The 21,765-nt window shown below is 33.7% G+C and overlaps 2 protein-coding genes across 7 annotated transcripts in view; both read right to left on the minus strand.

Moving 5' to 3' along the window:
* The window catches only part of Dip-b (Dipeptidase B), a 46,918-nt gene that overhangs the window by 14,998 nt on the left and 10,155 nt on the right, over nucleotides 1-21,765 (minus strand). Inside the window, exons 1-2 of one of the 2 annotated variants that reach the window (XM_071779560.1) lie at nucleotides 2,817-2,961; nucleotides 2,314-2,612 (exon numbers count right to left, since the gene is read on the minus strand). The exons of the other annotated variant lie outside the window; for it this stretch is intronic. Of the exons in view, the coding sequence (XP_071635661.1) occupies nucleotides 2,314-2,330 (17 nt within the window). The 5' untranslated portion in view covers nucleotides 2,331-2,612; nucleotides 2,817-2,961. Of the gene's footprint in view, nucleotides 1-2,313; nucleotides 2,613-2,816; nucleotides 2,962-21,765 lie in introns of those variants that run through there. 2 annotated transcript variants of the gene reach the window in all.
* The window catches only part of LOC139813803 (sodium-coupled monocarboxylate transporter 1), a 28,181-nt gene continuing 10,156 nt past the window's right edge, over nucleotides 3,741-21,765 (minus strand). For 2 of the 5 annotated variants that reach the window (XM_071779554.1, XM_071779558.1), the window contains exons 2-6: nucleotides 13,114-13,516; nucleotides 12,364-12,538; nucleotides 11,281-11,435; nucleotides 10,668-10,808; nucleotides 3,741-6,430 (exon numbers count right to left, since the gene is read on the minus strand). In XM_071779554.1, coding sequence (XP_071635655.1) covers nucleotides 5,278-6,430; nucleotides 10,668-10,808; nucleotides 11,281-11,435; nucleotides 12,364-12,538; nucleotides 13,114-13,469 — 1,980 coding nt within the window. In that variant the 5' untranslated portion in view covers nucleotides 13,470-13,516 and the 3' untranslated portion in view covers nucleotides 3,741-5,277. The other 3 variants (XM_071779557.1, XM_071779555.1, XM_071779556.1) reach the window with 3 other exon arrangements.

The following is a 21,765-nucleotide window of genomic DNA, read 5'->3' on the forward strand; positions in this document are numbered from 1 at the left end:
TTTTTAGTTACTTACTTGTCTGGAATATGAACACACACACACACACACATATGTGTAAAAACCACAGTGGTGTAAGTCAAATTTTTAAAAATATTTTCTTGTGTGCATAGATGCAATTTATATATTGTACATATTGCATCTATGCACACGAGAAAATATTTTTAAAAATTTGACTTACACCACTGTGGTTTTTATCCCTTCATATATATGTTCATATCCCAGACAAGTAAGAAAGTCTATACAAATATGGCTATAAATAAAAAGACCACATAAACCTCTCGCCATAATACCACAAAGGTCCTTTTTATGTAAGAGGAAAGAAAATATTAGAGAAGCAGATGTGCACGTACACTTATAAGAAATGTGCTGCATGAAATGCACGAAAATATCGAAGGTAATTCCGAAAAACGGTGCCAGCGAGTCGCTATGAAAACAGTGAGCTCTCTCTTACGATCATCTAACGATAACATCTTTCGAAGTATCTTTGTACTGCATCGACGCAAAATTATCTATGCCACAAATAAAAAATATTTATCCTGGCTATGCTATCTATAATGATTGTTATGATTGTGAAATGTCCCGTTAATTAAAATCCGTGATTAGATTTATTCTAGATTCTATATCACAATCGGAAGATGTACACACAATGTACACACATTTAATTAGAAAATGCTTTATCAAGCTCGAAATATTCTTTTGCAACGATAACAATTAACGCAGACTTTGTTTTAATCCATGATAGATTTTCCATATTCGTATATCACGTTCTAACGTTAACAGGTTTTTCCGCTCGCGAAATCAACCCGGTCAATGCTGACTGGTCACAATTCGGATACAATAACGTCGAATTCTATGGAAGATAATAAATCTCAAGAGTACACATGATATCGCGCACGCGGTAAATCGAACATCGATCGATCGTGAACATAATCCAACAGACAATAATGCTTTCCCGCTCTTGTGAACGCATCTATATATATATCACGCGGTGATAATGAAGTCCTTATAGATCTACGATCATTGCTGCCATCAGGCGTTTTCATAGCCTCGCTTCGTACGGTTTACGCATGATGCGCTAATAATTTACCATTATCTATTTGCATCTGGCATTCGTTTAAATTAACAATGACTTAAAAAGTGGAAAAATCAGAAAGGCACAAGTAATGTCAAGAAATTATAATGACCGCTACTTTGTGCGGCGCATGATATATTGATATATCTATATATAATCTCGTTTTTATCACTACACAAATACTATTATTGATATTTGATTTTGCGCATATGATCATTATTAGTTTTACTAGTCATGCTGGAATTGAACTCGATATTGAATATGTTTTATAAAACCAACAGATATGTATCTCATAAGTTTCAAAAGAAACACTTGTTAAGTCTTGCATAATTTGAGTTAAGAAAGAGTTAAAAATAATATCACGGAAACTTCTGTATTATATTAAACTTTGATATCGACTTATCTCAGCTGCTGATGAATGAAACTAGCTTCTATCAAGTGCATGCACAATATGCAATCAATCAGGAACGTATTCTAAGCTGCGAGCTAATGGTGTCGGAAACTTTGCAGCTTCAAAACAGTTGGGCACCACTGGGTTTCGCGTAACAGTGCGAAACAAACCAGCATTGGCTCAGAGAAATTCGTATTTCTCATGAGTTCGCGCGAATTCGCAAGCAAATATGTTCACGTCACGTTTTCGACGTAAACTACTTAATTATTCACCAAGAATCTACAATTTACAATGAATTACGAATTACCTGCTAATTATAGTGCATCTGATGGTAACAACACAACTTGGGCATTCAATATAGTACTTGATATCTACTGTGACCAGAATAACGATGAATTCTCATTTTCTAAGTACAGCGGAAAATTGGAATACGAGATACGATAGAAATTTGGAGCACAACTTATAAACTCGAGTCTTTTCAGAAAAACGTAAAACCTTTGAAAGCATGGTGAATTTGTGTTTATATATAGCATTGAAATGCAAATATATAAACATCTTTTGTACGCGGGCATTTAATTTTACGCGATGCAACTATTCTTTTGTAAAGATAAGTCGAAGCGCAACGTACCTCGTATTTTTACCTATCTCCTCTATTATCATTTTAAAAAATTTAAACGATGGCTGATGATCCCAAGTAAATTGGACCCAAATCATCTGCGCGAGTGATCGTGCCCTTGTGCACTGAACTAGCATAATCCCTTTAAAGATCATTCGCGTTTAGTAAAGAGCGTCGTATACCGGCGCATATCAGATCGGAGCATGTGTCGTGCAGGGCTCTCCGTACATTTACCTCGATTCCACCGCCATGATGCACCGCGCCCACGCCGTACTCCTAAAGATACTCCGTGTGAGATACCGTACGGAAATGTATATGTATTATCTTCTGCACAACCGTATAACGTGAAATCCGTACGCTCTTCGATGACCGACGAAAATAGGCGCGCAGCGGTTCCACGTATTCTACGCGATCTTGCTGACGTACTGTCAAAATGGAGGTCTCGCGGCCTGATCGAACGCCTCGAAAAAGCGAAGAGCGCAGGATCGAAGCCGTACTCGCGGCACGCTTCAAACTTGAAATCCGGCGATTTACTGTAACAGCGCAGAAAATAATTGGAAGAGTAAGGGAAAGAAAGAAAAATATATATTATGCATATATATTGTGTGTGCGAACGTGTGTGTGAGTGAGTGAGTGAGTGAGTGAGTGAGTGAGTGAGTGAGTGAGTGAGAGAAAGAGAGGGGGAGAGAGGGAAAGAAGATGGAAATAGAAGAGCGATAAAAGCAGGAACTTTATACTGTTATCGCTCGGTGTGCCAGCGATATTATCATCTCCCGCGCGATGAGATTTGCGAGCAGCCAACTCGAGAACGCGCGCAATACTAAAGCCTGTGTTTTTGCGCATATAACCGACCGTCTTGCTGCTTCACCACTACAGAGCTATTCTGTCAAGGTAGGATGTGTACTGGCGATACTACTACCATTAAATCGCTGCAACGTTGCCAGCGTTTGTCTGGATACCGGATCACCTCGAACCTCGAACTTGAATTTCCAGTCCTGAAGAAATGCAATGTCGATGGTCAGATCACCGATTGTCCATAGGTCCATAGGTCTATAGGTTCACAGGACTGTGCACTGTGCTTGTCTGACTTCCTCGTAATCTTTATTTTATTTATGTATGCCTTATTGTTATATACGCAAACAATCATTTCACACAAATGTGAACGAGAACAACGGCTATCTCATGTTTACTCAAATTATATTATTTACCATAAAGCAAGACAGAGGCGATTCTTAAACCCCTTGCACAATAGGCGATAGCGATAGCGATAGCGACAGCAACAAGGTTGCCGACAAAGCTATAGTAGCTGTCGCTATCGCTATCGCTATCGCCTATTGTGCAAGGGGCTTTATCTTCATTGAGAAGATTATATATATATATATATATATATATATGTAAGAAAATAACGTTTACAATAACGTATATCAAATTTTAAATACCACATATTTAATTACGTTAATATCTATTGGACAGTTGTCGAATTATCGTCTACAGATATGCAAAGACTTTACAGATTATAAACATTAATAATTTGAAAATACGCTTGTTAAATAAAATTAAACTAGTTTTTGTTGTATATCGTATTAAAAGTATATCGTATTTAAGATTAGCATTTGCACGAAAGAGGTTATTTTAAGGATTGCAAATAACTGTAAAACGAATAAAAATTAATGAGTTGTATTATTGAAATAATAAATAGGTATGTAGGCACTATGGTATACAAATAAAATCAACGATCACAGTCGTTGGATTGGCATCATTTACAAATCTACATTATCATATATTTCGAAGAGCACAACATTCTACTTATAAAATAACTCACACTCTCTGAAGTACAAAAATTGACTTTAATATCGAAGTTTAGTGCTAAAAGACTTAAAAGTAATGCACACGCGAATTACACACATACACATGTCAGATACGCGTAACTTTCTGCAAAATATAATATTACTTATTGGTATGGAAAGTTCGAAACTCGTTTAAGATCTAAATACTACGTTAGAGGAACCCTTACATATGATTGCTGTTTCGCAATCTAATATATCTTCATCTTTAATATAATACGAAGATATATATTATTGCACAGAATCGATTCCAATCATTGAATCTCATATGAAGTTAAAAATATTGATGTATTTCTGTGTTAGTATATTCAGACTATACTGCTTCTTTATTTAACTTCTTTAGACTTTAGAGGATCGATGGAATTGTACTTTCATTATTTCCACGATAAAGAGAAAAATTTCCTAGCATATTTACAAAATAAAAATAATATAACTTGAAAAGACATGAATTTTTCACGAACAAATATGTGAAAACAATCCGATAAGAATTTTTTTACCATTTTGATTTATTTTTTCATATGGAAATATTGTTGAAAGATGTACTTTTATTGTTAAAATATATCTTTAAAATTGATGGATAAATAGGATTCAAGAAATTAATCCTCCTTGAGGGAGAAAGGAGAATCCTACTGAATATATGTATAATTCAGGAAGAAGCGTAACAAGAATACACTTGAATGCATATTATTATTTCGACAATACAATCGAAATATCGTGTAGCAACAAAAGTGAAAAAATTTATCAACCGATAATTTGATTATTTTTCGTTATCTGTAATCAAATTACAGAACTATATATCCACGTTTTTGATTATTCCAAACGTGACTCTTTTTACCAATTGTTAGTAATAATTACACCGATAATTATACCGATTTCTATTTCTGTTCTCTTCGCTCAGCTACAGAAATCATTCACTGTGAGTGGTGATGTGAATTCTATTCAGCAAACACGTGTGTACTTGACAATTTTTCCCAGTAAATCGTGTTCATGTCTAAATGCAGCTTACGTCACGCGTGTCTCGTAGTTAACTCTAATTGGCACACGCAAGTTAGAAGTTTTCGCGAATTGCATCCCTGAATTGCCTTCATTTGAGTGATATTTTGAGCTGAATGTGAGTGTAGCTCGAGTACTGTAATCGAGGGAAACTTTGCTTACACGTAATTACGTTTCATGTATGCGCACAGGTCACAAACCCGCGTTCCATGTTCGGATAATAAAATTTGGTACTAACATATACACAGCTGTTCGCTCGCTGAGTTCATCACAGTATATCCCTATTCTCGCAAGTGTCGATCCAATGGTGATAGTGCGAATAATGCACGAAGAACTTTTATCCCGATCTTGCATCATAGTATTATAATTTAGTGTGCTTGCCAATCTCATTGGTTACATCAAGGGAAACGTTCTTTAGCGCGTTCAGTTTCTCCATATAGCTATCATGTAGGTGTTGCTTTCCTCTATCATCGACACATATTTGAGGAGTTATCTTCTCGACACTATCGGGAATAGACATCACCGAGGAAAGGGTGGCATTCGTGACGTCCGTATCATTTTTATTCCCAAGACGAATGTTGCTGGCGTAGAGCCTCCGCTTTCCGGGAAATAATCCCGCTATCTTTCGTGCTGTAGGATGTAGCAAGTGCTCCTCGTACTTATCAGCTTCGGCATCAGCCGTAATTAAACTCACGATGATACCGACGCCGACTGTCGTTATGCTACCAATGAGAGCGTAATACATATAAGTAATCCCGTAAAGAACATTTAAAGGATTAGACGATTTATTGCTCTCATCGACGGGCAATAACGTAATGTTTTCCTGAGGTGTCGTCCAGCTGGAGACGTTCGGTGTAGAATATTCTAGACTAATTGGTTTGGTATCCCATGAGGAAAACGTCTCGTTTTGGCAATTTTCCGTCGATAGAGGTAGCATCTCGACCACGGTACCCAAACTGAGATGACCGAAGGTGATCCACATCGTCGTTACGTGGCTGAAAATCATACCAGCGGCGGCACCTTTCCAATTGGCGCAAGGTACCAACATGGCGAGGAGGAATACACCGAGAAGAGGTCCAGACGTCGCCGACGTCATCAGCATAGAAGATTCTATTACGCCAGACAACATGGCTACCAAGAAGCTAATACCGATTATTAGCAAACCGTAGATGACACCGATTATTTTGATCGTCCAAAGCTGCTGCGTGTCTTTCAGAGCAGTCATCGCAGGTATGTGACTCAGGAAATCCTCGAAAGTCACCGTTGCGAGAGAACTGAGATTCGATACCGCCAAAGTCAAGGCGCTGTTGAAAAGAGTTGCCATTACCAGACCTAGCATTCCGGGTACATTGGAGAATTTGTCTTCGACGTAGAACGGTACAATCTCGTCGATTTTGGAAATATATCCCAGACTGAGTGGATCGCAGTCGGCGTAATTAGTAAAAATCACCATTCCAACGATCCAAGATAATGAGAACAAGATCACAATTATAGGCATGTTGGCCATCATTGTCCTGAAAATAAAAACACATTTTTTGGTTACAAAAGTCGGAGACCGAAATATTAAACTATCTTATATAAGAATTTACGATAGATTGATATAACAGTCCTGAGTCCAAGATAGCAATAGTATTAAAATAGATTAAGAAGTACAAGAGTCACTTGTGTTGTTATATAAACGCATGACATAATTTTTGAAAAAATTAATGTTATATAATTGTTATTTGCTTGTCATGCTTGTTTTGCAAGTTCTTTAATAATTCTATTTCTCTCTTTCAATGCATGCACAACAGGTTTTTGTGCTTGCATTATGGTCTTGTTACACGCAATGATTGCGATAAATTTGATATTTGTTAACCACAGTAATACTTGATGTAATTGACTGATAACGCAACAACGATTTGTGACAATAATTGTAATCGAGTGACGTCAAACTAAATATTTAGCAGAAATCCAATGGATTTTGTTTCAATATAATATGCGTACATATCACATCTATCGGATGTATAATATTATAAAGTGGTTAATATATATATATATATATATATATATATACATATATACATATATATATTTTTGCATTTGTATAGGTGTACTTATTGTCAAATGCTTATTGTTTCTATAATTATTGTAAATTATTTCACATTATTTAACCTAGCAAGAGATTGAATTTACCCAAAAGAACTATTATATTTATTTTTAGTCATTAATTACCCTATTCTTACAATAAAATATGAGACTTGCAATAAGTTTTATATATTTCAGACACATATTTAAAATGAATTACTTGAAATGGTTTTAATGCAAGCATATAAGGATAATGTATGCATTTATATGCCAACAATATTCATCTGTATGCGAACAATATTATTTTGTAAGATTTAACTTGAATAGCATATGACAGTATCACGCACGTCGGAAGAACTTGTTACGTAAGCAAAAATAAAACGGAAAGTAACGAACAATTGATGAAAGAACAATAAGGCAAATGAACGCGAGTGCAAATGATAATTATATAATGCAATAGTCATTCTAATAATTGTTCTTTCAACTTTTTGAGATAATGGAGCCCATTTACATGACATTATAATTCGTAACGGAAAAAGATAAAAAGTAAGATAAAAAATAATTGGAGGAAAATAAGATAATAAAAGTGATTAAATTCTTAAATATAAAATAAGAATGATTCAGATAGATGTATAGCAGATACTTGTAATTTGCATTAATGAACACCCATGGCAATTAAATCAATTATAATGTATCTTGACGTTAATTAAAATGCCCATCAAGGAAGTCTGAAAGAATATCGAGTATAACCGCTTACGTAATGCGTAACATTAATATACATTAGCACGGGTAAATTCTGTAACAACATATATTTTTAGCTAGCCGATAGTGACGACGCAGTCATTCATTATCATTTTGTAATGTCGCTAGGTATCTTGTAGCAGTCTACATTGTCTACAATAACAAATGATGTTTTAAGCGGTTTTAATTCTTCATCATTCTGAATACTTAGTTTCGCTTTCTCTCGGCGAGATATTTATCCAGTTATTTTAGTAAATGTATTGTTTATAGAACAGACTTTATTCTAACATACGTCGACGACTGTTGCACCGATATTATAGACCTCTTATTGAATAGAGAGAATCTCTGTACTAAAAGTTTGGCGCGGCGCCATTCGGCTCCCTACGGGGCTTTCATTGATTATGTGGTAATAGTAACTGTGGGCACAATTTCCTAAATCGGTTCAATCGTGCCACTTCCCAAAAACTTTCTATCGCCGATACGACGGCACGGGAAATTATCGATGTAAAATCTATTAATTTGTCATCACACGCTGAGAAATTTATTTTATAGTTTCCGACATATTAACTACATTTAATAGTAACGATATGAAATATAAATAATCATATTATGCGTGTACAATAGTTATATGAAAACTTTTTTTTATAAATAATTTAAACCCTCTTTATTTTAAATCTATTGTCGCATATAAATATGGTTATTAGAAAAAAAGTTCTAAAGCAAAGTCTTATCAATAGAATGTAAATAACGCGCAATATTCCAAACTGATTTTAAATTAAGTTTTATAGATGCTCGAAAATAGATATAAAATAATAAAAAGAAAATTTGAGTTAAATTTGAGTAAAATGTTATTGAATCTCTAATGATATATTTTTATTAAGATGTCGAGAACTTCACAAGCTTGTCACTGGATTAAATATAAAATTTTATTTTTGTCACAGAAATATCCGCTTAGATTTTTCTGACAATACATTTGCGAGTAATAAAATTTTACGGACCAACGTAATGCATTTGTTCCACGTAATATTTCAATTTGAGTGCAGTGGCACCGCAGCAAATTTGTGGCCGTGAGCTTTTATACGCTTTCGATTGCCATCAGACCTCGAACTAGAAAAATGTACGGTTTTACGTTAACTACCTACTGTATATGCACCTCAATGTTTCGCTACGGTTAAAATTGTGCCAGTGTGTGAGCTACTTCAATTGTGCAAATAGCTGTATTTGTTTACGTTATAAGCGGAATAAGTTTCACATAATAAAACATTAAAAATAAAATTCACTAAAAAGAAACGTTTTCCTAAGGCTAAATGTAACACAATTTCTGTAAACGGAAATTTCTGAATTTAATTTTACGATGAAGAATGTGCTCGTATATCATGATAATGATATGACATTTTGAGAAAATGCATGCTTTAAAATTTTTTTTCTTTTTGATATGGTTTCTGTTAAAAAGATACGTTATTAAATCAATAAAACTAGTGAATTTTTAGTTAATAAGTTCATCAAAGTTTATTCGAAGTTATTTCATTTCTGACCAAGCGAGCAATGGAAGCCACAAAATTACATTGGAACTTTGAATAAATGTCAGGAAATATCAGACTGATATTAAAATATTACTATTTTTATTAAATTTTTGTCGTAATTAAAAAATTGATTCAAGTGCATGATAAATTATGCCCATTTGTCAATTAATTGTTAGATTTATGAACGCGGCACTGAAAAAATGTGGCACTGTAAAATGATGGGTATAATACTCTACGGCTATAATATTCTATTATAATATTTTTCAGATTTATTCTTTAGCCGTAAAACATGGATCTATAATAATTTATAATAATTTTTATTTAAAATATTATATATACTTATAATTTATATTTGTTTTATAAGATTACTTTTTTTCTACTATATTTTTACCTCTGTTTTTTCTTCTCGTATTATTTTAATTTCCAAATTGAAACTGTTTACATATAAGATAAGAGTTATTTGCATGATTTAGTGTGAATAATAATTTACATTGCGCATGTTAATGAATCATTAAACAAACTCAGGTGGCTGCAGCGAAAAATTTCAACAAGTCACGAGCAAATGCGTGTACATATCAGATGTAACTGAAATACATGCCAACAGCCAAAAAGAATTTCGTTTTCTAAAAGGATGAAACATCCATTAGCGAATATATCTAAATCTTGGCCAAAAATCTCTAAAATCTATCTTATTTTAAAATAAAATTATATTAAATAATAATGTACTAAATCTATTAAATAATATATCATTATGAATTACAAAGGGGGACACTTTACATGTAGAATATTATGAAATTCTATATTCTCGCAAAGTTTTTTTATTAAGCATAAAAAAATGCAGTTATCACTTTAGCAAAATATCAAATATTAAATTTGAATCTATAGTATAGTAACGTATGATATATATTTTTTGCTATTAAATTAATTTTAATAATAAAATTTAAGTTTTGTTATGTTATGTACATAAAAGTTTGCGTACAATTGCCAATGCATATAATTACTAATAATAATGTTTCTGTAACAAAAAATTAGTAAAATATTTTAGAACGAAATATTTATTTTAGTGTCTTAAGAAATCTCGCGTGTTTGTTAGCAGAATTTTGTATCATAATTTCTATACGATCTATCTAACTATGACTAATACAATTTCTAAAAATGAAAAGTTTCTTATTGAATCTCTTTTTCCGTTTGATTGAAGCTATTTTATGCATTACGTATACGCATTTGTACTCAATTTTTTCATTTGTCTTGAATGTTTAAAGTGATAATTCGTAGAACACTTTGCATAAATCACATTATCCTTCAGATCATTCGACGAATTGTGCATAATGTGTCATACAAGTCTGTCGTTTATCGATGTACGCTAAAAGTGTGGATAGGTTTGTTCAAAGTTTCGTACCGACATAAAAAGTTTACTTACTTGACAACCTTTCTTTGGCTGGACATACTGCAATATCTCTGAACAAAATTCTGCTGACATCCGAAAATGGATAAACTCATGAAGAGCTGACCTAGTGTCGCCGACGCTGTCGTTACTCGAAGAGTCGGATCCATATCAAAACTGAAAAAAAAAAAAAAAAAAAAAAATAAGTTACTGAATGAGGGAATACTTCATCGTAAAATATGCTTGTAAAGTTTCAAAATATGAAACGTTTTTTTATAAAGAAACACTCAATTATTTAAATTCTTTCGCAATTTGAAAAAAAAATATGAATGTTTTATTGTCTCCCCAAAATTTCAAAGATGCAGAAAATGCACAACCCGTGAAATAATTTTGCGCCGCTGCGGAATTTAATAATTTTAAATTGTGAAATGTGTAGCGAAGAATTTTAATATAAAATCGCATTTTAACATTATTCAATTTACTGACAGTTAGTTGGAATTGTATATTTTCGTCGAGATTAATAATTCTAAAGTTCAGAGACGAAATGCGAAATTACGCAATAGGAATTCCGTACACGATTAATTTCAAGCGTAATATTGAAATCAAAATTATATGCTTTCAATGTTCGCGAATTATCAGTGTGACATACTTGAAGAAATCTAGTCGTCCGCGCTCGTAAGTTACATTGAAGACACTAGCCGGTCCGCCAGCTTTGATAGTTCCCTGAATGATGATGACCGCAGATACACCAATCATTGTCAGGCCTTGTATAACGTCCGACAGAATAGCAGCTTTTAAACCTCCCTAAAAAGTAAACATATATATAAATATATATTAATAAGTGTTCGTGAAATAACATAATTTTTTATTGTTATTAAGTGAATAGTAATGAATTATTTTAAATGATCAAATCTCTCTCTCTCTCTCAATATCAATTATTCAATTTTTTAGATATTTCAATAGTGCTAAACTATTTTTGCATAGAAAAGTAATCTGTTGTTAGAAATATACGTTTGCTGTTATAACAAATATATTCTACGTCACATTGATATCCCATTATTCCAAAGTTTAATATTAAAAGTCATACGGTTTTCATTATTTTTTATAATAACGCGGCTTGCTGTCATTATTCGCCCTTCAATGCGCCCTATTTATATGCGTGCTTGATTGCTCCAATTTTCTATGTGTATATATAGGGACGAATATAAGTAATTTGCCGCTGGAATGTAATTTGCGCGAAAAGCTCACTTAATCAAAATTATGTCGTAATTTTACTATTCATTTAAATCCGAAATATTGAACTTTCCAAAAATATTGCTTTCACGAGAACCGTCACAAATAATTTATTTTTTCGCAGACTGAAATTGATATAATTTCAATTTTAAATAAATGGATACCAATTACAGAGTGCAATGGCATTTGCTAATATGCCACTTGATGTTGGTATGCTATAACGAAAAATATAGTTTACGTTTATTATCGCATTTTCACGAATAAATATAAAAGACATTTTTATATAAATATTGCATTGCGTTATATTTTGCATATATTATGATTTCAATCTACGCTCTTTGTAGGAAATCTCAACGTTGATTATTTAACTTTAATTTTTAAACGAAATACTAAATAAGAAAAATGAGAAAGAGAATGTGTATTTAAAAATTTTGTTTGGTGAGTAAATATAGATATTTGTGAAACATACAAGTATATAACATAATATACATGTTCTTACTATGATCGTGAAAGCCACAGAAATAGTCGTTATTCCCACAATACTAGCCCAGTATGGAAGTCCTATTACCGCTTTCAGAGCGACGCAAGGGGTGAATACCGTGACCGCCAAGTTCAGGAGACTCCGTACGACGTAAGAGAAACTCGCCAGACATCTGACTAGTTTTGACTTGAACCTGCGGAATTTACATAATTAAGAGAGCTGAAATGAAGGATCCGACGTGATAAATTATCTTCGTATTAATTGAACATGATCGTTGTATATTATAATATGTAACATTCTTCACGTTTTTTTAAAGCGCTTTATTAAATATTAGTAACTACGACATGTATAGAAACAATTTCTTTTTCCAGAAATTCTATCATTTTAACTCTTCAATACACGGATACTCGGGTACTCATTTCAAATTAAATGTTGAACATTTTCATGTTTTTATGCAAATTTCATTATGGCGCCTCAGATCCTTACCTTTCGAGCAACAAAGAACAGTTTTGCATAAACATAATCTCTTTTCACTTTTGCGTTTTTATTTTTAGCGGAAACCTTAATATTAAAATCGAATACTGCGCTATTTACTATAATGTATCGGATATCTAGATATTCATTATTTCTTGTAAAATATTACGAAACATTGAAACAATGGAACTCAATCTTTATCTTCCATCAATAGATGTTTTTATATAAAACACAAAGAAGAATATTACATACCAATTATTGCGCAGTCAAAGAAAAAACAACCGTAAAAATTACCTCATGTCCAAATATTGGTAGACTGACGTGATACCGAGGCTGTAGTAAACGGGTACGAAGATGAAGCAGACGATGGGATACGCCAAGAGCATTCCGTATAGAGTCTCCCACATGGCGCTGCCTCGATAATACAGCTCCGAAGGATAACCCAGGAAGGACCTGACGCCGAGAGTTCCACGTGCGATTGATAGCATCATCGCGCCCATCGACACGCTGCCGGTGGCGAACACGTAATTCGCCTTCGTCTCCTTTTTTTTCGTTTTGAAGTTTCCCCATAGCGGTATCACGAAGGAAATTACGATGAACCCGATGAACACCAGATAGTCCACCACCATAGATGTGATATGGGTCGTCATCCCGGATCCACGATTACTTCGGAACTCCTTCCGTGATCGAGGTTCGTCTGCGTATTGAAGATGCTAAGTTCCAAGTTCAACAATGATTCGTATTAGGAGTGTGTCACTCGATACTTTCGAAGCTCTCGATTACGAGGTGAGTGGCTCGTCGAGAGACGCTCGAGTTGTCGAGTGCCGCAACAATTGTTTCTATCGGAAGTGTCAGCTCGGCGCGCTTGGATGCTATATACCTCTAACGCGATTCTTGCCTGATCCTCGCCTGATCGCTGCCCGTTGAAATGTCGCGAAGAGATTCGTATTCACGAAGATAATAAGCGTGATAAGTTCCGGCAAGGGTAATAACGGAAACTCGCCGATAACGTACGCTTATATGCGCGTTCGCGTGTATGCATACGCGCGCGTGGATCTCGTTATGCAATTTCACGAGATACGCTAATATGACTCAATACGATCAATGCGACGCGAACGGAGCGACAGCACGTATTGACTACCAACGTGGTGAAGCACTTGACGTTATTATGCTAATAACCTCGAAGAAGAGAGAAAGAGAGATAGAGAGAGAGAGCAGACGTAGTGGGGATGATGTTGACGAAAGGAGGGAGTCCGGAAGAACACGGTAGCTTCTTATCTTCTACCGCTATTGTTTATCGGCGTCGCGCCGGCGCTCCTGTATAAGCTCTTTTCATTGACTTTATATCTCGTTCACTTCTTGCAAAAGAAGAAGACACCTGATCTTTTAAAGAGCATAATTGTTTATAATGTGACCTATTGTTGAATAAATTTATGCAACAGGCCGTAAAGATGCTTACGAATTTTAATAGTGTCGATGCTTACGTCAATTCTTGCAACGTTTATCCACGAAGGCATTCATTCCTAAAGAAGGAAAAGTAGACATTTGTACTTGTAGTTTTGCAGACACGCTATTACAATATTGTTCTCGGCTTATTTTGCTAAAAATGTTCTAATAAGTATGATTTTTTTGCATATGAGAGAGAGAAAGAGAGAGAGAATATGAATAACAATTCTATTATATATATTGGCTGCGGTCTACTTGACGCTACAAATACCTCGAAGCATTTCTTCTCCTTTCTTTCAATGGAGAAGGAAGGAGAGGAAAAACGCTTCAAAGCATTTGTAGCGTCAAATCAACCGCAGTTTATATAATACACGAGAATATTACCTATTCTATTATACCTGCTATAGAGAAGGATTTGCCTAGGTATATGCGATAAATTTTTATATAAATAATTAAAGCTTTTCGACAAACCTTGTTACTAATATAAATTAATTGGTATGTTGCGTCATATGAGATTTATTTATACGTTTTATTGCTGTTTATTCTTCATAAACAAATCAATAAAATTGATGCCCTGGATTTTTAAATGTAATTGGCAAAATAATTTCGTGATGTTGCGTCAATAAATTTCAAATTAACAGAACGTTACATATATGTATACATACATATGTATACATATTAAAAGTAATATCTTTTATTATAATTTACATTACATTGTTTAAGAGTTAAATATTTTAAAATTACCGTTTTTTTTATAAAAAAGAGAAATCTACAAATAACTTATAATTCTAATATGTAATTAAATTTATTGAAATTTCCAAAAAGAGTAAAACAATTGCAGTATATCTCAAAAAGTTTTAGGGTGATTGTTTGCAAGTCCTTTTATTTTAGTGTCTCAAACTTTTTATTACTTTGCCTCAACGCGTTTATTACGAAGGAGCCATAAAATCCCGTATAGTTTGTAAGAAACGGTTAATCCGGGAATTTCCTTGGATAAAAGGTTCTCTCCTAAAGCATCGTTTATAATAGGCACTTTCCGTGAAGTACTTAAATTCTGACATATGCTGTGATGTACTACACAGACAGACTGAAAAACGAAACGTAATAGTAACTGTTATTTGTTATTCATTTGCTACGGTATTCTTATATTATCCTATCCCTATAATTCCCCGACTTTGATAAAGCTGTTTACAAAATTTTTAAGCGAAGATGATGCCTAAGAACTTTGTATTGCTGAATGACTAATGCTATGATTTCCTTCAAGCGTTTAACAATTATATGCAATTACAGATCTGTGAATACATTATGCTATCTAATCACATCTGAAACTTGGATTTGTTCACACTAGAACGGCCGAATACTTATTTTGACTTTAAAACAATTTTATCAGTTATGATAGTTATATTGTTAATGTTAATAATTTAATTAATTAACATTAATTAAATTGGAAAGTTATCTCTCTTAAAAAAAATTGACAGCTTTCTGTCATGGTAAACGGATGTGCGTTCCACAAATTCGTATAGCAATAGAAGCCACAATTAAACCTTATGGAACCGCCAACTCTCTGACATATTGAGGACGAACAATGCTTTTCTCTCGTTCACAAGCCGAGCGTTTACAAAGATTCGGAAAATTGAGACGAGAAAGCAGTGAATTGTGCTCGGTACTTCTTCGTAGTAACTTCTTCGTGAGCTTGTGGACCACTTTCCATTTTCCACCATTCAAGTTCGTTTCTTATCCCGTGCAATACTATAGTTCGCTCAGCATGGAACAATGCTGAGTATACAATGCACATTTACGCGATATGCATTTGGTGTGCAAAACGACAACGAGGACTCGGCCGGGTGGTATACGCGTTAACGCGAGTGGCCAATGAAGTGCCAGCCTTCGTGGAGCTAACACAACCGAGATTCCATTGTATCGCACTTGGAAACAATGGGTTCGTGAACCTCTCTCTTCTCTCTATCTCTGTCTCTCTCTATCGTTTGTCATCCACTCCCTTTCGTTCTGGTTCTATTTTCCGTTTCGCTTTTAGCTCGTTTTCCCTCGCCGGCTTTCTCTGGGAATGTGACAGTTCCTTCCATGTTTGTCCGCGTTCCTGGCAAACTCAGCTTTTGCTATTCTTGCACGACGTCTATTTTCATTTCATGTCCGATCTCCTTTCTTCCGTCGTCTTTTCAGCTTTATAGTTTATCGTATTCATTCCATTTTTCTGTCTTCTTACAGAATCGAAAATCATTTCTGACATTCGTTATCGTCGATAAAAATGACAGGGCGCATTTAGAGTGTACAGCAAGAAATTCGTAAAATGCTTGTGTCGTGTGACGCCGATGTATGAATGCATATGAATGCACAAAAGAAAAACCGCAAGCTAGTGAGGTGCAAAAATCGCAGCTAAATTTCTCTGTAAACCGTAAGCGTCCAATGAGGTTGTTGCCAACTCGAGCGAAACAAATTCAGGGAAATGCTATCCGTTTCACGACTCCTTCGGATTATCAATTTTAGGGTATGTAATTCGGATTATATTCCGAATAATGATATCGGTCAAAGAAATGTTTAATTTTTACTATGTATTTTTTCCGATGTCTAATAATATATCTGTGACATCAACAGGAGATTTGTTCAATTTTCTATAAAAAATATATAATTCGGCCAATCTCTATTGACTATTCTCTATTACCTAATTTCTTAAATATTTCCATCTATTACTAAATTAATGTTAATTTATCTACGTGCTTACCACATAAAGTTTTATTTTTCAATAATTCTTATAAGACTTCAAAGTTTATTACCTTAAAATATATAAATCGACATTAATGCCATGAATTAGTCTTCCTTACATTGTTGACAACAAATTGATGAGTTTATAACAATGTATTTGATTTTATCTATATGTTAATGGTGATACGTCATAATGACGGATCCAACAATAAGTGGAATAGCTTCTGGTGTCGCAATTATCTTGTGACTCAGACTGAGAACTCGTTTTGACATTGTTGACTTAAATAATGAAAAAGAAAATAAGAATGTCACGAGACTCACGTCATCACTTAATATTCCATTAATGGGACAGTCGATAAAACTTGTTAGGGCGCATATTGGCGCCGGTAAGTCACTATTTTTTCTACACATTATTTGCGCAGATGCACCAAAATTGCGCGGATGCATTGACGTCGAATATTATTCGCGTGTACTTACTGATTTTATACTGCTCGATTATAGAACATGATTTTCTCGTTACCTTAAAGCAGAGAGTATAATAAATCATTAAATGTTATAAATCAAATCGAATGCAAAAGCACGAAATGCTTTTTAGTTATTATCAACATTTTGGTGATAAAATTTGAATTTATTCGTTTTTTCGCGTACCTTGTACCATGTCGTTCACGATAATGTCATGCGAAGAAAAACAAACGATTTTAATGACTATCTCGTGTTGCCTAATAGAATGATAAACGAATGATATGGGAAATTTTTTGATGAGGAAAAGAGACGGGAGAGAACGAAGAGAGTTTTAATAACGGAAGCACTTCCGTAATATGCGATTAATAGAAAAATACTGATAAAAATGAAGAAGAGGATACCGTTAAAAGTGAGGCAAAATTAACTTTCAAGTATGAACATGCCTACTTCAGATATGTTTATGTTCCATTTTATTAATCACCACCTTGATAAAGTCCTTTATCTGTATTAAATCTTTATTTTTATATCTATTAACTTTGAGCACCATTATTCATTATATCGGATAGGATATATCGGCTTTTCGTTAAAATCCATACCTATATACTTAAGAATTAACTGCTATAATATGTCATATAACACTTTTATGTACGACCATGGTCGAATTTAATTAAACAACTGTGACTATCGCGAATGATATCAAATCCTCAAAATTTTCCATTGACTCGATCACATAAGTCAGGATCAAGATAACTCTTAATTTGCACTGTTACCACAGACGAGAAGACACATTTCAAGCTAGTATATCAACAAACCAAACATTTGCTTGATTGTAAAGAAACTAAGGTAATAAATCATGACGTAATACGTTTTAGCAATTCTACGTGTGTATATTGTATAAACTAAGTTTTTGAGAAACTAGTTACAAGATACGTTTCATGTTTTCTTAACAGACACGAGTTATTGCTCTCGGCATGATCTTGCAATCATCAGATATTTGTCGTTAATCCGTACGTTAATTCATATCAATTTGGAGTAAAGTGATGTTACAATGTCAACATTCTTATCACAAAATAGCATTCGTTTATCCATTAGATGTGCTGTTTGTCTGAATTGCTACTGCCAACATTGAAACGTAAGTCATAGCGCAGCAATCTATGAGCAAATATGTTAGGACTTCTGCGAAACCGGTTATACGGTACCGCAAGAAATACTCGGTAAACACTCGGTTGGTTTGCAAATTTCATCTACTTGTTATCACTTTACATGAAAGCTTAAGTCCAGGGATACCTATGATAAATATGCGACTTGTTGCCAGAGTTGTAGGGCTATCCTAATTTATTAAACAAACTATATTTCGCTAGCTCGGAAAGGAAAGATCTCATAGAGAGAATAAACACGAGCATATATATCAAAGATCAGTTTAACAAGGCAATTACGATTAGTATATATTATACGTATAAGTATATAAGGTATAACTACATACAGTAGGTGATATATGAAAGTACTAGTTACCATTTAAGTAAAAATTTTATGATATATAAAAACTCCATTAGACTTAACAATTTTCCTTATGTGATCCATTCAATATCGCAGCATATTCAATGTTGTAAATATCATAGGAGGAAAATTCAAATATATGTATAAACGCGCATATAATACTATAATAAATTTATGAAATATACTATTAAATAGTAAGACGAGTGTATGTGTAAAAAGAAGAAAAGAGAAAAAGCAATGATTGAATTTGAAATATCTGTTATAACATTTATTGAGCAGCTATAAAACTTTTGTAAATTTGCTCATTCTAATTGCTAAAAAAATAAATATTCGGAGACTAGGATGAATGGGGTGATAATTGCTTTTGCCGATTGTACATCCAGATTACAGGGTTGTTCCGTTCCGTGAGCTGAGTACGAAGCGAATTCTTTGCAGCCGAATATCCAGTTACCGTTGCAGCGTATATTAGCTACAGCACGAAGCGTGCCAAGAATTTTTTCTCACACCGTCGGTAGCGAGTATACATCTGTAGTAGCGGCACGTTTTAACGCAATGTTCGCTAAGTTCTGCGCAACGAGCAATTTTTTATGCGTACATTACCTCCGTTCTTTCCCGCCTGAGGAAAATCCGCTTTGCTACTACTTCAGATTTTATTGATTTTATTGAGTTTATTATAACGCAGAGTACAAAACACGCTCGCACCATTAGCCTAATTCACTCGCGCTGGCTCGAGCGGATTTAAATCATGCTGCGCTTCCGCGTACATATATATTCTCATTTCCGTTACCTTCAGATTTATCGCCATATTTGCGTGCATACTCTGAAACCGTCCTCAGCTGTTATTGCGGAATAATCGGAGTTTATCAGAGTTTAGAGAATCCACACACTTTCATCGTATTATTATTTATGATCGCGATTTACATATGCTTACAATAGTCTAATGTCGATATAAAGATTTATACGATTTTATAGGATAATATAAATTTCTTTACAAAACAGTTATTATCCGGTCTATTATTATCAAATTTTCTATTTTTTTTTATATTATATAGATAATATTTTGCAAACAGAAATTGGAATAAAATGCAGGGCGATATTCTAAGTAAAATGCACTTTTTTAATTTGATTGAGAGAGACGAGCCAGTGCGAGAGAGATGCTCTAGTGCAAGACGTGTTAATAAAATGAACCTATTTGGCGAAATCTTCATCATTATTTAGAAGGCAACGACAAAGTGAAGGCGTTAAAAGCCGTTTACAAACATGATATGGCGCCTCATCACGTGGCTCGTGCTATCGTGCTATTCTTTCGGCTTTCTGCTACTTAAACCCATTGCATACAAACAAGCGAATCGGCACGTGCTCATCACGGCATCAAATCTCCTATCGCAAGATATAACATTTTTCTCATTTTTTCTTTTCTCTCTTTCCTTTTTTCTTTTCTTTTTTTTTTTTAAGTTCGTGGAATCGTGATGATATTTGTTGACCATTTATTGACAATGTCATTTATTATGTTACCGCAAAGCAATTTTTTTACAATAAATATGCGTCGCACAGTTCAATCTTCTGGAAATAAATGATTTAATATCCATGAAGTATCACATCATAAAGATTATCTTCTTTTTCATAAGAAAACAATATTCATCAAAAATATTATACTTATGACTAATTGCAAATTACAGCATCTGCAACATATATTTTGCAATACAGCCTTGATCTATTTAATTCACGGAAACGATATACTAATCGTTACGTGCATGACGTCACGTTCTCATGATAGAACAAAGTCTACTTTGCTATTTAATTGATTGTTGCTGCAAGTTAATAAAGAAATAAGATTTAGATCACAAATCATTATTTTTGAGTTTCATGAAAAATATGTGTATGTACGGACAGAAATTTGATAAAAATAATTTAATTTTTTGATATTACCAGAGCAACTCTTTGTTAACTCTTTATCAGATAAAAATAAAAATTTGCTTTTTCTTGCTTTATTTAAAAGAAATCAACTTAGTATCCAAAGATTTAGAAACAAAACGATGTGCATCGATTTATCAACTACACATATCTGTGGTAGACAGATATATATGTACGATTAGATAAATCTTTTAGATAAATCATTTTCACGTGATATATTAGCAAAACGTGATTATTGATATTACCGATAAACATGTAGGTACTTACATAGGTAATTTCGTGGATGAGAAATGTAATCTATTATCGTTCTTCGTATCATCTCATCATTTTTATCGGATACGTGTTAATACGCGTTGTTTATTTGTGAAATTACACACATAAAATAAAATATTTAATTGTTTACCAATATTTAACATAGTTAAAAATCAATAGACTTATAGCTGAAAATTCGTGATATTGGCAATAATAATTGCAATATTCTCTTTTTAATTAGTGTTTTTCTTTAATTAGTGTTTTTCTTTGATACTATTGTCTAATTTATATATCTAATAAAATCTATATATTAGGCTTTGTTGCGGTTAAATTGCGGTTGACAATGTGACGATGTGCAATTTAATTAATTATGTACATTCTTCTTTATGATCTAATCTACAATACGTCAGATTGTAAATGTGTGATTTCTAAAAAGATGGCACCCGGAAGTTTGTAGCTTGTTCCATGAAAAGAAACAACGCGCATGTTAATAGTCGTTGAAACTACAGAAAATAATAATAGTATAGAAGTTAAAAATAACTTATGAATGATGAACGTCGCGCACATAACGATAATCATTCATTAACTATTTAAAATGACTCTCAGCTGCATTTATCACGCGGAGTATGCAAATGTCTGTCGCCGTTGCGAAAA

The sequence above is a fragment of the Temnothorax longispinosus genome, chromosome 5 (genome assembly GCF_030848805.1).
Source record: "Temnothorax longispinosus isolate EJ_2023e chromosome 5, Tlon_JGU_v1, whole genome shotgun sequence".
Taxonomy (NCBI): Eukaryota; Metazoa; Arthropoda; class Insecta; order Hymenoptera; family Formicidae; genus Temnothorax; species Temnothorax longispinosus.